We start from the raw sequence: 17990 nt of genomic DNA, 5'->3' as shown, positions 1-17990 counted from the left end.
TTAGTGATGATCACATTATAGATGGCAGGACACAAGAGTAGCCACAGCTGTCCAGTGGATTGAGTTCCCTCCCACGATTAAGTGTGTGCATGTGGATAAATTCTGCATCCAAAGGCTACCATGCCTTATCATGCATCTTTTTTCATTTCTTGGAGTTTATTTTATTGAGAAATTCTTACTCTGTTTATTTGGGTTATATGAATAGATGACATGAGAATAAAAAATTAACCTAAGTGCTCCCTGATTTTCCATCTCTCCTCCCGAAAAAGTGTTTTGAATTCAACCCTAGTTGAGACAATGCTGATTTATATTTTTGGTTTGGAGTAACTGGAGTGAATCATATCAGTCATCACCATCAGCTCAGTCATCAGAGCTTGTTGCCCTTTGCATAGGTGAGCAGATTTCTACTTCTCTAACACAGGAATCTGCTCACCTTCCAATATAGTCAGTAAGAATATCTTAAAGATAAATGCAGCAGTCATTTTGAAAGTATGTCAATCCATTTGGAAGTCTACGACTTAGAAATGCAAAAGATTACTTAATTTTGTTGATAAGAAGGCTGGTTTGTCATCAGTGTTATACATGCTTCATGTCAGCTTCTTAATGTCTATACTTTGGAAAAATAGTGAGAATTGAAGTGTTGATGTGAAGCACAGAAAGAAAAAGATATCAGCAATCTGAAAGATGAAAATAAAAAGAGTTTTCTGGAGTTTTACCTGGGGAGAATCAAGTGGCAAATGTCTATTTTCTGTGTATTCTGTACCATGTTAATCTTTCTATGAGAGGCAAACCCTGTACCCATTTGTTCTATTGAGGTAAGAGTGGGCAACATATGGGTATTTGATATATGGTATTGCCATGAAAGTAAATGTCCACCAACATATAAAGGTCCCTAATGTATTTGTTTCTGTGTGATTATGCATTTGTGCATGCATGTGTATGCATGTGTGTATGTAAAGCCTGCAACCATAGACCACCACACCTTAACCATTTGAACAGATAAGGTTGAACTTATGTATTTGCCTACAATAAATAACCAAAAAATGTTCATTGGTGGTAACACATATGACTCCATTTAAAGAAGCATGATGCCTGTTCTTCAAGCTCTATGATAAAACAGATATCACTGGAGATGAAGAAGTTCACTAAGATAAAGAATAAAATAGTGGCTTCATCTGGTGTAGGTTTGAGTGCGTCTGGTGTCCAGCAAAGGTACAGATGTAGCAGTTAATCTTTTTTAGTTTCAGGCAAATACAAAAGTGAATTTTTTTAACTTCAGAAGAAGTCATCTATGTTGATCTTAATTTTGTAGCTGTGCCAAATTCATTCACGGTCTATTCAGAGCCATTTATTTTTATTTTACTTTTGACCCTGTTTGCCAAGCTCAGGCAAAAATCTGAAAAAATATATAGACTTTCTGTACATGTAAAAATTCCATTGGACATGGCAAGAATTCTTTCTCAGGCCATCAAACAAGATTGGATATGGTTTTTCCAGTGTAACAAATCTGTTTTCCCATTTCTGCTTAATTCTTATTTTAAAAGACAGTGTTATTTAAATCTTCAGATCTGGGAAATACAGTTTGTGTATACTGGTAGACTTTGGGCAGTGGGATGTAGGCCTGCCTTTCCCCCCAGAACGCATTCTGAGAACTCCTTCAGCAGTGTAATAGTACGCGTGTGTGACAGGCCCTAATCCTGGCATGTGGCAAGAGTCTGGAAAGGCTTTGCCTCAAACTAGGCATGGCTAATAGGGTTTAATGCAACCTGTGAATTCGCCGCACAAGGTCAGCATGTAGGTCAGGGGAATGCTGCCCAGATTGTATTCTCCCCCAGACGGTAATTATACCTTGGCGAGGGCCTTGTGCTGCCAAGTTCAGCTGGCTCCAGATAGGACTGAGATAAACTGAGGTTTGCTAACTAACATTCCTCAAAAACTGATCTTTAAGGATTTGATAGAAAGCATCTCTCATTAAGAGTGAGTTGAGATTTATGATGCAACTTAGTGTGAGGGATGGTGAGCAGCTGTTGTCTGCCTTTGCTGCGAGGAAGAAAAGGTGGCGCAGGATGGGGGCACAAGGAATCTGAGTCAGACATTAAGTAAAACATTTCAGTGCTAAAAGTCACTTAATGCTAGAAGTGACTTTGAGGATCATTGCACATCAGATAAGGTCCATGAGGACAAAGAAGGGTGAAAAGAGGTTATCAAGAGGAGTCGTAGATTAGGCACGGAATAGGTTTAATTTGTGTTTACTGTTAGCTGAGGTAGGACTATGTTTTGTTTGGAATAAAACAAGCATACATACCTTATATAAATGTACCCTTAATAATCCTTTAGAGTGCACATTCTCCTCTAAAATAAGATCCGTACTTAAGTGTGCAGGTTCTAGGCCAGCTAAAGGCAAAGAGATAAATTAGACAACATTTACATTTTCAGGTCATTTTGATTGCTAAGGATTAAATAATTCCAAAATCCTATTTGCTCATCAAAGTTTTATACCTACTCATACTGTTGAGTAAATATTTTCTGAAATACCTTCCCTGAAAAGCCTGGAGAAGGCCTTTTTTCTCCCAAGAACCTGTGTACAGTAAAGTCACATAGGGATTTTGAGGCCTGAGTTCTGCCTATTGGCTCTGCATACACATGGATAATCATTCATTTGGCATTTGTATGATGAAGCCGTCATAGTTAGGAATCCTATTGGTGTCCAACAGTCAGATGTGATGGACCCACTGGTGATCTTTCTCACTGTGAAATCCCTTGGTCCTCCTGCCTGGAAGAACCTTCAGCACTGTAGCCATGAGGACTAGAAAGAGCCCTTTCAATATGCTAGAACAGAAAGAGCGTAGGTCACAGTGTCCTCAGGTTCATCATTTGAAAGCCTGTTTCTCAACTTTCTTCCAGGAAAAGGTTTTCTGAAGGTGAGACTTTGGATTTTCGTTTCAGGAAAAGGAAACTGAATATAAGTGTTTGGGAAATGATTTTGGGTAGAAACATCAGAAACACTCATCTCATTCCAAACTTCCCCTTTAAGTGAGTTGACATTTCCAGGGGTCATATACTTAATAACAGTTAGAAGATCTTTATGCTACTGATCATGATAAACGATTTCCCTGTGTCAGTTATGTAGGGAAGTTTCACCTTTAAACTTGAACTTCCACTGAACAGACTTGTATGCATACATAGTATCCCTATGACAGTCTCAGGCAACTTAGTATTCTAAAAGATTTCCAGGTAATCATCTCCGCCAGGACCCAATTCCCCATCAATAACTATGTAAATAAAGAGAGTATAATCAAGTGAGTTTGATATCTTTCAAGTTTAGCATGTGTTAGATAAATTAGTAGATTTAGGACAATAAGTATATTAATTTATCTTGTTATATGGGTTTTCTTTTCCAAGAGGAAGTTTTGAAACTCACTCTGTCTAGAAGTTAGCTTACTAATAATGCACTTAATATAACAAAAGAAAAGCCAGTGGAGTTTTCAATGAGTAGAAGGGTTTGCCTAAATTTGAGTTCTGGTTGTTTGAAACTTTATAATAATTCTAAACAATTACTTTAAAAAGAAAATTAAGTAACTAAAGAAGTGTTTTACAAAAAAATTTTTTTCTCTTTTCCATTTGTTCTCTTCTTCTTCTTTTGTTGTCTTTAATGCTTTCTTCCTAGCTGCTCAGCTACAGAATACAAAGGCGTACTCCCTGGAGAGTGGGTGTATATGTAGGGTAAGGAGGTTATGAGGTTTGATCACAAAGGCAGAACGTGGGAACTGGGTTAACAGAAGAAAGTGTTCTTCTAGTTCCTGTGCGTCGGCAGGAAGATGGATATTTTGACAGGATGCTTGAACAAGGAAACTCTAGAAGCTGACACTCTAGAAGTTCCCAGGGGACCACTAAAGGAATAAAAGCTTACAGTACTGCAGGGCTCACTCCCCCATTCACAACTATAAGTTTGGACTGGCTGATGTGCGGAAGTGCGCATGCCTGGTACTACCTGCGGTGCAGTATAATTGCAGTCTCTGACCATCTTTGATCCACCATGTCCTTATTTAAAGTTCTTTATTTTGTACCAGCTTAAAAGAGTGATTAATTAGAAAACATAGCAAGAACTATATCAAGACAGTTTACCAGAACAAGTGACCAACAAGCTAAGTCTTTAAGCTTTAAGCTTATTGTTAAATCAGTAGAATATAGAATAAAATACTGAAAGACATTTTACTTGTCTTTTATCTAACATTTTAAAAACGGCTAATACCAAGAATGGGTGCAATAGCAGGAACACAGTCACAGACACTATTTATTTTACTTTGGTAATATTTACCAGATTTTAAAATGGGCATATGTTTGGATGGTTTTCATAGCAATCCTGTAGAAATACAACTTGACAAAAATTTTAGGAATTACTAAATGTTTTTCAGGAGAAATATCTAAATGAATTATGTAAAAATTCATTTAATTATTTAAAAGTGGTTTTGCTTATAGTGGCGTAAAAACTGGCAAAATATTGTATCAAATGACAGAAATACTGCATAATGAAAAATGAACTTGGAGTACAGAATGTATAGTTTATGATTTTTGTGAACACAAAAGTCTACATGCATTTGGATAAACACACGTTTTTAGGTCTGGATGGAGAAAAGCCTTGGGTACTACTGAGAGTACTGGGGAATAGAATTGAAAGATGAGAGTAAAGAACAATTTGACTTTTTTTTTTTTTTTACATTTCAGATAGTTTGCGTTTTAAATAAACAGCAATCACTTATTTTTATAATTAAAAATAAGAAATTTGCAAAGAAAGAAAAGAGAAGATGTAGGAAAAAACTAGAAAATTCTCCACCGGCAGAATTATACTCATTTTTAATTTTTTGCTGAATATTTGATAAATGGTAATCATTTGACAAAACTGTGCCCAGTGGAAGAACCTGTGATTATTCCTGTGATGCCATGGTCGTTAGCAGGAACTTGGGGGAACTTCCTAAATTATGGTGAAGGGATCCATGAAGCATTCTTTTTCTCTCATTCAGTCCCCAAGTTTCACTTTTCCTTCTCAACACTAGCACTTTCTCCTCATACTTGGCCCAATTTTTGACCAAATAGAGAAAAATCAGAATACATACAAAGTGTGTACTTGGTCTCTTTATAAGCTTGGTATGTGCAGTTGTGTGTGAGTGTGTATGTGGGGGTGTTATTTCATTTGTCTACCCCTCATTATTCTTAATCCTTATCCTTGTAGTTTGTTTGATATTGTTCTCCAGCTAAGAGAGGGAAACCTGCTCATCCCAGCTCAGCCTGCTAGTAATCTCACTAGCACCGTATCTGAATCTGGGTGCCAAGCAGGAAAGAGAGCCTCCTGTTTCCTCCCCAGTCTCACACTGAGGGAGTAAGCCTGCAATGCCGACTTATCCTTCAGGAGCGAAACTGGAGGTGTGAGCTTGGTGTTCTGGCTTTTGGGAGGGCTCCCAAGGGACTGGTGTCTGTCATACCTGACTTAGAGAGCTGGCAGGACCCCACATACTGCTGATGTGTGGAAACACTGAGAACAGGCAGGAGCCGCCACTGGGTGGCTTGCTGATGCTGCAACCCCTGTGGTACAACTGAGGCCACGGTGTCTCAATGGCTTCCCCCTCAGGAGTCATAGGGAAGAGGAGTGGAGTTTTCAGACGCAGCTCTAACTGTCCACTGTGTTTTCCGGTGGTTTAGTTTCTTTCTTACTTGACTCATGTTCATGGGACCTGTCATCCTCCAGATTCTTGATATGAACAGAAATGAGCTGGGTGTATTTGCATTCCTTCAGTTAACTGATGGCATTACTGACAGACAATAGGAGATTATGAGCTCCTGAAAAACAGGAGCTAGCAAAAGCTTTCTAATTGGGAATGTGTACTCAAAAAGTCCAGAGAATACTATCCCACCAAAAGGACATGAGAAATCAGTGGCTGGTTAGCAAACCTCTTTCTCTACATGAAAACAGGCTTTGAGGACTAGAAAATGTGCTGTCTTTTTTAAATGTGCAGATCTAAGTAATAATAATAATAATGCACGAGAAGAGACAAAGAAGCATGAATCAAAAAAAGAAAAAAATCAGAAATCAACATTACGGGCACAGGCATATGTGAACTATTTGATAAGTTCATATTATTTATTCAAAATAAATGACATAAAGATGCTCACTAAACTCAGAAGAATGATGCATGAACTGTATCAGTGAGTTTTTCCATTGCTAGGACACAACTCAATGAAGAAATGTTTATTTTGGCCATGGTTTCAGAAGTTTCAGTCCATGGTCAGCTGGATCCAAAACACAGATATTATGGCAAAAGGCTGTGGCAGAGAAAATCTACTTGGCTCATGGCGACCTGGAAACTGCAAGTTGGAAAGAGCCGAGGAAGAGAACTAGGCCTAGATATAGGCCCCTCTGTGTTCCCCTTCCACCAGCTGTCACCTACCTCCAAAAAGCCCATCCAGCTATGAATTCATCTGTGTGAGGTACTTAGGTACCTTAACAGTCTCATCCTCTCTCCAGGCATCTGGTAATACAGTCAAATTGACAATCAAGATGAAGCTGAACAATGAACAAAATGAAAATACCGAGAAAGTATTAGAAAGAATAAAATGGAAATTTTGGAGCTATGAAATACAAACCCTGCATTGAAAAATTTACTAAAAAGATTCAGCAGTCATTTTGATCAAGTAGAAGAAGGATGGGAGAACCGAAAGACAGGATAGTTTTTAAAAAGGGTATATAAAATTATCCAGTAAGAGGAGCAAAGGGAAAAAAAATAGCAAAAAGTGAAAAAGTCTGAGACAGTTAATTGGGTATCATTAAAGAGACCAACAAATATACTATGGGAAGAGAAGATAGAAAAGAGACAGAAAGCATGTTTAAAGAGAATGGCTCAAATCTGGGTAATAAATAAGCTTCCAGATTCAGGAAGCCCTGTGAACCTCAACAAGAAGAACACAAAAGACCCCACCAAAGCACATTACCTCAAAGTGTCAAAAACTACAAAGAAAGAATTTTGAATGAAGTAACAGAAAAGCAAATTGTCACATAAAAGGGCACCTTACTAAGATTATTAGTAGATTTCTCAGCAGGAACAGATGAGCCAGAAGAATAATATCTCCAAAGTGGTGAAAGAGTGATAAAAAGCTTTTCCTAAACTGAAACAAAAGAATAGTACACAGTCACACAAAAGCTTAGGAAAAAGCAAATTTCGCTGATAAAAGTAAATGTATAGATACACACAGGATGTTGTCTTGATGGTAAGTAAATCACTTTTAACTTAAGTATAAAATTCCAGAGACAGTTACAGGGGGCTAGAGATGCAGCTCAGTGGTAGAGTGGCACTTAGCATGTATGGGGCCCTGGATTCGATCTCTAGCACTGCAAAACTAAAAATAGATTGAAGGCAAATATGAAAAGTAAGTGTATCTATAAGACATGTTAATGGATATGCATTTTGAAAAGATATAATTTGTGACATCAGTAACATAAAGTCCAGGCAGTAGAGAGGAAAAAAAAAATTGTATGTGATTGAAATTAATCAGCTTAAAATAGATTGTTATAAGCGTAAGATATTTGGTGTAAATCCCATGGTATCTACAGAGAAAATACTTAGAGAAGGCACACAAAAGAAAATAAAAAAGGATCAAGTCGTGCTATTAGAAGAAATGAGCAAGACAGAAAAGAACAACCTAAGAAAAGAGTATCAAAGAAACTTTAGGACAGATCAAAAGGTTAACAGAATGGCAGCAGGTCCTTCTCTATAAGTGATTAAATATAAATGGATGAAATTCCTAAAGACATTAGAGTAACTGAAAGGATTTTTAAAAAAATCAAACAGTATGCTGTATTCAAAGAGAATCATCTTATTAAAAAACACGTGAAGACTAAAAGTGAAAAAGGATAGAATAAGACACTCCCAGAACTTGGCTTTTTGCAAAGATTAACAGAATTGACTTAAGTCTTGGGTAGACTAAGAATGAAACCAAAGGGAATAAGGTGATCAAAATTATATCATACTAAATAGACTTTAAACAAAAAGCCATCAGTAAAGTTAAGAAGGATATTATATACTGATAAAATGATCAGTACACCAGGAAATGTAACTACTGTAAAAGGACAAAAGCCATAGGACTGCTTTAATGGATGCAGAAAATCACTTGACAAAATCCAACACCACTTTATAATAAACACACTGATTGAACTAGATATAGGAGGATATAGTCTCATCACAGTAAGGTCATATATTAAAAGTTGAAGGTAACATTGTGTTAAGTGATTTTTTTTTTAAAAAACTGGAAGCTTTTTCACCGAGATCAGGAACAAGAGAACCTGACATCATCACCTCTATTCAACTTAGTACTGCCAATTCTAACTCGAGCAGTTAGTTAAAAACAATAAAATCTATCCAAATTGGAAAAGAAAGAAAATCATCTGTGGTCACAGATAATATGATAGTAAATATGGAATCCACTAAGGGTTCTACAGAAAATAGCTTTTAGAACTAATAAATAAATTCAGAGTTGCAAGCTTCAAGATCAACACACAAAAATTAGTTGTGTGTGTATATATGTGTTTGGTTTTTTCATTCTTGGTCCAGGCTGTCCTTGAACTCACTTTGTAATCCAGCGATCTTCCTGCCTGAGCCTCCCGAGTGCTGGAATTATAGGTGTGCACCACAGTGGCTAGTCTTTAGTTGTGTTTTATAGTCTGAACAGCCAAAACAACCTTTATAAAGATGAACAAAACTGAAGGTCTTGTATTTTCTGACTTGAAAAATTTTCTGACTTACAAAGCACTATCAGTATAATACTAGTTTAAAGACAGCCATTATAGACCAGTGGAATAGAGTGGAGAACAGAATAAACACATGGATATCTAATCAGGATTTCTCACAAAGTTGCCAAGACAGTATAGGAAAGGATTACACCATCTCTTCAGCAGATGGGATTGGGGAGACTGGTTATCCCATGCAAAAGAATGAAATCAGGCATTTTTCTTACAAGTCAGCTCAAAATACTTACACTATAAAAATCCTGGAATAAAATATAAGGAGAAAGTTTCATAAAATTGATTTTGACAATGACTCCCTAGATACAACACTAAAAGCACATACAACATAAACAAAAATGAGTAAGTGGGACTAAAATTGAATTAAAAGGCTGGTCAGCAAAGGAAATAATCAACAAAGCAGAAACACAACCTATACAATAGGAGAAAATACTTGCAAATCATATATCAGATAAAGAATCAATACTTGGACTATATAAGGAACTTTTATAGTTCTATTAAAAACAATTAAAAAGGTCTAAAGACTTGTAGGAATTTCTACCACAAGTCATACTACAGACCATCTATATTAAAGATGCCCAATATCACTAATCATGAAGGAAATGCAATTTAAAACTGCATGAGATAAAACTTCACTTGTTAGGATGGTCTTTGTTAAAGAAAAAAAAAAAAAACAGAAAAGCAAGTGTTGGTGAGGATCAGGAGCAAGTGGAGCCCTTATACACAACCAAGAAGAATGTAAAATAGTATAGCTGTTATGGAAAAAAAATGTGGAATTTCCTTTAAAATTTTAAAACAGAACTACTGCATGATCTACAGTTTGTCTTTCCTTTGATAAAGAATTCTTCTGCATCTATTGAGATGTTCATGTGTGGTTAAATCATTGTTTTTGTTTTTGTGATGTATTATGTTTATTTATTTGTATATGCTGAACCATTCTTCTATTCCTGAGCTGAAGCCTACTTTATTCATGATGTGTGATCATTTTATTGATTTTTTGCTTTCTGTTTCTCAGTATCTTGTTAAGAAAATTTTGCATCTATATTCATTAAAAAGATTGGGCTGTAGTTGTTGTTGTTGTTGTTTTCAATTGAGTCCTTTTCTGACTTTGAAACCAAGATGATGCGAGCTTTCAGGAACAGTTTGGCAGTACTTCTTCCCATCTAGTTTTATGAAAAAGTTTGAGGCATTTTGGCATTACACCCCCGAAGTCCTTATAGAACTCAATGGTGAATCCATCAATTCCAGGGATTTTCTTAGTTTATAGGTCCCCCCCAGCCTCAATTTCATTGCATGTTATTGAATTGGTCAGGGTTTTTATAACTTCTTGATTCACTTTTAATAACTTATATGTATCTAGGAATCCATTTATTTTGTCTGGTTTCTCCCATTTATTGGAGTACAGATTTTCAAAGTAGTTACTAATAATCTTATAGATTTTGGTGATTTCTGTCATTATTTCATCTATTTTTAATTGTATTAATATAGGTCTGTTTTTCCTTCTTACTAAATACCTAAGAGGTTTTGTTGTTGTTGTTTTGAAAAAGTAACTCTTTGATTTATTAAGTCTTTTTAATTTTTTATTCCCAATTTCTGCTTTGATCTTTATAATGTCCTTCTATTTCCTGGCTTGGATTTGAATTATCTTGTGTTTTTAGGACCTTGAGATACATAATTAGGTTGTTTTGGGGGCTTCCTGTTTTTCTGATGTGGATTTTCATAGCTATTAACTTTCTTTGTAGGATCACTTTCACTGTGTCCCACAGGTTCTGGTATGTAGTGCTGGAATTATTGTTTGAGTATAGGGACTAATTTCTCCCTAGATTTTTTTCTGTAATTTACCGATTGTTCAAGAGTATATTTTATTTTATAGTAGCAAGAATTGAACTCAGGACCTCGTGCTTGCCAGGCAGGCATGATGCCACTGTGCTCCCTGGCCCAAGAGTATATTGATTAATCTCCATATGTTTACATACTTTCTGTGATTTCTTTTGGCCATCAATTTCTAATTTCATTGTGCAGCGATCAATGAACTTGAAGAAGACACTAATAAAAAGCTAGTTGAACTAAACAAATGATAAAAGAAAAACATAAATGAACAGTTGAGCAAAGAAGTAAAGGTCATGTAAAGGTGCCATAAAGCAATCCAGCAGATAAAAAGTTACAGTAAAAATATGGGCATCAGAAGTGACCACTGTGAGGAGATAGTGCAGAATTAGAACCTGGAACTGATGTACATGACTGTTTATTCAGAAATATCCTAAAAAACAACACATTATGGCAAATGAATCCAGCCATTACTAGATGGTACAAAAAAGACTAATTTAAGATTAACTGCAGCCCTTTCAGGGGGAGAACTAGCAGTGTCTCCTGAGATCCACACCATGTTGGAACTGAGGATGCTGTGAAAACAAATGACCATTCTGCTTCCCTGCTTAGCAATAGTGAACCTACTGCTACATGGCCAAAGTCAAATATCCCACTTCCCCTATCCTCCTTCCCCCCACCCACTGCCCATTAGCAAATGGGAACCAGAAATTTGAGCATCTCCTGGGAGGTTGACCAAAGCAAATAAGGAGGACTTCTTTCTACCATTTCTTTGAAGGCAAATATTTTTATTACTGTTTTGCTCTTTTCTGATTAATGGTACTGCTCTATTCAATATTCTGTTTTGATAAGTTCTATAGTGTTACATATTTCCTCTCATTTTGATATACGGGATTGAAAGAACAACTATTATAAAGATAACAAAATATACTGTGATACCTATTACTGTTATCCCGATAACCTGCTGTGAAGTTCTGTACCAATTTCAGTGTACGATCTTAGTTGGCTTTATTCTGACTTGTTCTGTTGTATACTTTCAAAATAAAAATTTAAAAAAAAGATTAATTGACGTTAGTGAAAATTTTATGGCATAAATGTCATAAAAATCTTGCTTATAGAAATAATAGCAGAAACTATCAACATATGAGGAAAAAATTAACATACAAGTAAGCAAAGCATGTAGACACTCAAATGACCTCAAGTAGAAAAGAACTTCTTATGGACACAGAAGTCCACTGCAGGGACAGAATCTTAAAAGCTGTTATAGAAGAGCAACAAATTAGTTACAAAGATAATTCCATTAAAATTACAGCAGAGGTCTCAGCAGAAACCTGAAAGATCAGAAGAACTTGGAGTGAAGTATTTCAGGCCCTAGAAGAAAACAACTTCCAACCCAGACTAATACATCCTACAAAACTGTCTTTCAAAATTGATGGAGAAATAAGGTCTTTCCATGACAAAAATATCCAAAGGAAATTCATGGCAACAAAACTGGCTCTCCAAAAAATTCTCAAAAAAATATCCTAGAGAGAAATAATGTAGCCAAGCAATGTCAGAAAGTCTAGTGGAATGAATACATCAGTTAAACAAAAAGGAATCAACAACAGGAATTAATACAATGATGGGAACAAGTCAGTATCTTTTAATTATACCTCTCAATGTGAGTGATTCTTGCTCCTCCATCAAAAGACAGATTGGGTCGAAAAACAAAACCCAACATCACAAATTCATAGAAATTCATAGAGTAAAAAAATTCAGGATGAAAAACATATCATGCAGCAAGAGCCCAAAGACAAGTAGGAATAGCTTTCCTGTTTACAAACAAAGTAGACTTCAACCCAAAACTAATGAGAAGAGGCAAGGACAGTCACTACATAATTGGCTAAGGGAACAACTCCACAGGCAGTAACAATTACAAATGCACATGCACCGAACCCAGGCATACACACCTTCCTACAACAAATACTGCTGGACCTGAAAAGTCAGCACGATTATAGTGTGGGACCTCCATGTCAGCAGTCACAAAAAGATCGGGTAACAAAAAAATCAACAACTATCAGAGTTAAACCACACCTTTGAAAAAATGGACTATAAAAGGTACATTGTTCCGCTCAACAAGACAATATACATTCTTCTCAGTGGCAGAGGAAGCATTTTCCAAAATAGACCACATATTAGCCCATAAATTGTGCTTAAATAAATACAAAAGAATTAAAATTATCCCATGCATGTTATCAGATCACAATTATACTTTTTAAAAACAGAATTAAGCCTTCAAGGGCTGGGGATTTAGCTCAGCGTCATAAGCGCCTGCCTTGCAAGCAGGCAGTCGTGGGTTCGATCCCTGGTACCAATGAAAAGGAAAAAGACAAAAGAAAAAAAGCCTTCAAGTCTATGAGAAAAATTAAAATAAGGAGGGTTTTCAACCTTGAGAGCATATTCATTGTGTTCTTGCCATTTTACTTTGTTTTAAATAAATCTGATAAAAAGAGCAGGTAAATAGAAAATTAGGAGGATATTTGCAACGGTCTTACCGTTGTAGAATTTGATACATATGGGAAAAAAATACAAGTGCTGTAACTTTGCTTTATAGGAGTCAGGGTCAAATTTAGGACAAAAACAAACAAACAGAATTGTGACATTCGTTCAGTTATAAGTGACACCTGCCATACAAAGTCAGTGGATAAAATTTGAAAGACTAAAATTCTTTTCACAGTTAATCTTGGTTGAAAACGAAAGGGAAGTATTTGCTTGAGTTTCCTCCGTGACAGATTTTTTCAGCACTCTCACTATGTAGGATTCTTGTGGTCTCTCTCTTGCCTTCTTTTAATTAGCTAACAGAAAAACTAGCATTTGACATTGCCTTGCTTGGAGGCAGGATGTGATGTTAGAGGTTTACTGCCTGGATAGACTTACGCATATTCATTGGAGCAGGGTTTTGTGGCCCGGTTGTGATCTAATTCCTGCACCTATTTCCTAGATATTGTTGTTTTGTGCCATGACTGTGGGTTTATCAGACACTGTACTGGATAAGAATGTCTTGATTAAGGGTCAATCCAGACAATTCCCAAAGCACTTTTAGATTCACTCTCCAACTAGTTATGGTGCTTATTTGATTTGCCTTTTCACTGACTACAGTAATATATCTCAGTGATTTTTAAAAATTCTAAGCTGCCCTGGTACCGATAAAAACGAAAAAGACCAAAAAAAAAAAAAAAAAAAAAAAAAAAAAAGTTTAAGCTGCATATTTCTTGAGGACAGAGACATACTATTCTGTTTCCATCCCCTTTGTGTCCTGGAGTCTAAAGCAGTCTGGACCCAAAACAGATGCAGAATAAATGTTTTCTAGGGAATGAATGTATGGCCAAGTATTTATTTTAAAAAAACTTGCTTGATTTTTAAATTTTGTATTGGAATTTTAAGAACCACTTGGTATAAAGTTTGGGTTCTGTAGGGAAAAAAATTCATTTTTAAAGAAGATACTTGATTATCCCAACTGCTTTTTTATTTGCTTTTCTTTCATATGAAAAAATAACAAAAATATTGATTACTTTCCTTATTTTTACAAATTCCTGAAATTGTGCACCCCTAGAAGTGTTTCTCTAATATTGAAATTATTAAGCTTATTAGACTGAAAAATCAGATTTTCTTTATATCTTAATTAAATTCATGTTAAATTCATAGTTATATAAAAGTAGCCATTTTGAATAGAGAAAAGAAAGATAAAGAGCTTACAGTAAGTGGCTAGAAGATAACCTGATAGATGCTTAGACATTAGATGGTTAAATAACCTTGATTGGAACAAAGTTTTGTTGCTTTTATTATTCCAAGCTGCAAACAGCTTAGGTAGAGTAGTAAAAACATGATCAAAGTTTCTATTATTCTTTAGTCCCGACTTCACTATACTCAGTAAGTTTGTGAGTACCACGCTGTAAGGGAAGGTGTAACTGTTTAGTTTAATTTGTGTTTCACTCGGGAAAGTGCTAAAAACATTTCGGAGATGCTGCAGTGCTATTTCATGTGTATGCCCTGCTGATTTCTGTAGCCCTCCCATGTAAGAGAAAAAATTATTTTTTCCCTTATTCATGACTGTATGACTTATTATTAGGAGCTGATTTGGTTTATGAGGTATACAGAGACACAAAACTGTATGAATTTCTCCAGTGAATATTCATAAAGATTGAAATAAGTCACACGTATTTAAAAACTTCAGGCTGGAAATGATATCCCACTCAGCAGCATAACGCTTGTCTGGTTGTGAGTTTGATTCTCTGTACAAAAAATGTAAAAAATAAAAGGAAAAAGAAGGTATTTGAAGTTTGGAAAAAGATTGTAAAAGTTTTAATATATATCAATATAAAAGAACAATTTTAGGTTATTTAAAATGAGGGTTTTGTTTGTAAAATATAATCATTTATAATAATAATAGCATAAGTAGGAAGCATCGAAACTTTGAGACAGTGAAGTTTAAGAATAATTATAGATTAAGAACTATTAGATGCTTGCATATATTATATCAGTTCATTTCTAAAATAAATGTATTAAGTACAGTAAGCACTATTTCAGGATGAAGTCCTAAAAGTTGTGGCTTTACCAGTACCATCTCACTGATAAATGACTTTCTGAAGGTCAGAAAGTTCTTTCTCTTAAAAACCATTCAGTAGGTGGCATTGCTTATAAAGATTGGAGATAATGAAGTGACTAAGGAAATACAAAAATATCCCAATGATACGTGAAATTCTTGCATGTAACATTGCATATTATGTTGCTTTTACAACTTAGTTACACTGTATTGGAATCAAAAAACCACAGGAAAATATTCTGCGTATTGTTAGTATATATATGCTTTAGGCTAGTAGAATTCTGTGTGTTTTTCCTTTGCTGTGTTTAATAAAATGTCTGTAACGGTGGACAAGCTCCTCTCCAGAGTACCTGTCGCATCATCTAAGAGTGTGTCTACAGTTCTTATGCTTTTGCGATGTTTTAGAAAAATTGTTTGGTAGTTTGAGCTTGTATTTTTCTAAATTCCAGATCATCAAGCTATTAGATGGAAAACGATCTCAAGCTGTGGGAATTTTGATATCTAGTTTACATTTAGAAATGAAGGATATTCAGCAGGGTAAGTCTTTTTCATCATTTTTTCGTAACTTCTAAATTTTTTAAACATTTTGCTGTGAAAATTTCAAACATACAGAAAATTACAGCATTGTGATGAATGCCATACACCTAATCCACAGCTACAAGCCCATCCCCTCACTTTTGTTCCCTTTGATGCACCCTCTCCTCCTATGACTAGATGATTATGAAGCAGCTCTCAGACATGTTTGCAACTCATCTGTTAAAATATTAATATTACCAGCAAAAGGTACTTTTTTCAAACATAACTGTACCATTGTCATGTCTTTAAAAAAGATTAATAATTTCTCGGTGTCATCACATACACAGTTCTGCTTTCCCTAGTTGTCCATATACTCACTGTAACATTAATAATCTTTGCCTAAATTCATTATTTTATTAGAAAAATGTGAAATAATGATGTACTAATTCATTGTCTTCTTCATTACCAGCAATACAACTATAGAGAAATAACTTAGCAACCATTTTTATTATATCATTTTCCTTTTTTCCCCCATGTTCCAGTGGTCAAAATATTTATACAAACATGCTTTCATGTTATAGGCATAAGGTGGTAGCACACAAATAGATACACAAATCTACCTGCTCTTAAGACAGATCAGGAACGTGTGAGAAACATTTCTTATCAGGTAATCGTAGTTCCAGCTTCAAGTCTATCTGTAATTACTTACCTTTTTACTTTTAGAAATTAAAAAAATTACAGAAAAGAGTGAATAAGAAATTATTATAGTATCTGTTTCCATTAGTTACAATGAACCATGTTAATATTTTGGTATATTTGCATCTAATGTTTAAAGAGGATAAAACAGAATAAAACCAATCAAAAAAAAAATATAAGAGGGACAGGTCTAAAAACATTGCAAAACCAACAATAGTTACCATAATGCCTTTTGATGTCTTCATAATAGCTGCAGCTAACTTTGGACATATTGAAAATCAAACAGAATAGAATAGAAGCAATGAAAACAAAACAAAGAGTGCAATAAAGGACTTTAAAACAAGCCTATAGCAAATCCAAAATTGATACCATAATATATCTTGTTATCTTCAAAATAAATATGCTCCTGCCACTGGATTTAACATAATCAAACAAGACAAAAGAGTATAAAATCCAACCCAATAAAACAATGGAAGTGATATAGGACTTCAAAACAAGACCATAGGGAATCAACAATGGCTGCAACCCTCAGGAGATCCCCCTAGATGTCACACTGGGTACCGCTATCATCTGAACCTATGATCAGACCACTGGCCCTAGGCCTGCAATGGTAGTGGAGCAGCAAAGCATTTCTCCCAGGTAGCTATCATCACAGCCTGTGTTTCTCCGGATAAGCCAGTCGCCTATGGGGGTGGGGGGATAGTACTTCCTATTTGCCAGCCCGCACGCCAGAAGGGGCAGGGGTCTGTCCAGTCTGGTGGCAGCCCACATGTGGTGCTGCTCAGACTAGGTTCACTGGCTTGGTGATGTGTCCTTTGTTCTCTCGGCTTCCGGTCTGCAAGTATATCATTGTTTCTTAATTTTTTCTTTTTTGAATAGCATTATTTCTACTTGGTTATCTTTGCCTCAATTTTAAATGAAAGGCATTTAAAGAAAAAAATTGTATTGTAGTTTCTTAGTTTCTTGAAAAGTGAAACAAAAGCCGTCATACGTTTATAAAATTTGTCTTGCATTCTGGGGGGCTGGGGATTTAACTCAGCGGCATAAGCGCCTGTCTTGCAAGCAGGAGGTTGTGAGTTTGATTGCTGGTACCGATAAAAAGGAAAAAGCCAAAAAAAAAAAAAAAAACAAAAAAAACAAAGACAGTATTCCTTTTTCTCAGTAATCAATTAAGTGTAAATATATTAGCATGTTACATACATTTTCTGAGATGTTTTCAGCAGAACCTAGTATCATGCAACAGTGGAAACACACGGAAACCAGCAGACCTTCAGTTGCATTCATGTTCCTCAGTTCTGCTCTGCTTCTTAGCATAACCGCAGATCTTGACCAGAGAAAGAGTCTGATGCTTTTGCAAACTGTTTTCCTTTCCAAAGTAGTGTTGTCATAGGCTTAAATTTTTAAATTCCACAGAAACTAAAAGTAGCCTAGAATAAATAACACGCATGGGGGTATTGAGATAAGTCATCTCTTTTTACTATTAATCTTAATAGTAGAACTGAGTATGTAAATGTGAATATTAAGCCTTGGAAAATGTCATACTAGTTTGAGTTAGGGTAGTTGCAAAAGGTAGTTAGA

General features: G+C 35.5%; 1 protein-coding gene across 8 annotated transcripts in view; it reads left to right on the top strand.

The window, feature by feature from the left end:
• Positions 1-17990, top strand: part of Fmn1 (formin 1) — a 400542-nt gene that overhangs the window by 240265 nt on the left and 142287 nt on the right. For all 8 annotated transcript variants that reach the window (XM_063250323.1, XM_063250322.1, XM_063250324.1 and 5 more), the window contains one exon: positions 15650-15737. In XM_063250323.1, coding sequence (XP_063106393.1) covers positions 15650-15737 — 88 coding nt within the window. The remainder of the gene's footprint in view (positions 1-15649; positions 15738-17990) is intronic.

This window comes from Cavia porcellus, unplaced genomic scaffold (assembly GCF_034190915.1).
Source record: "Cavia porcellus strain 051 isolate PalLab524CR breed Dunkin Hartley unplaced genomic scaffold, mCavPor4.1 scaffold_6, whole genome shotgun sequence".
Taxonomy (NCBI): Eukaryota; Metazoa; Chordata; class Mammalia; order Rodentia; family Caviidae; genus Cavia; species Cavia porcellus.
The sequence above is the reverse complement of the archived record's forward strand: the minus strand, read 5'-3'. Positions and strand labels throughout refer to the sequence as shown.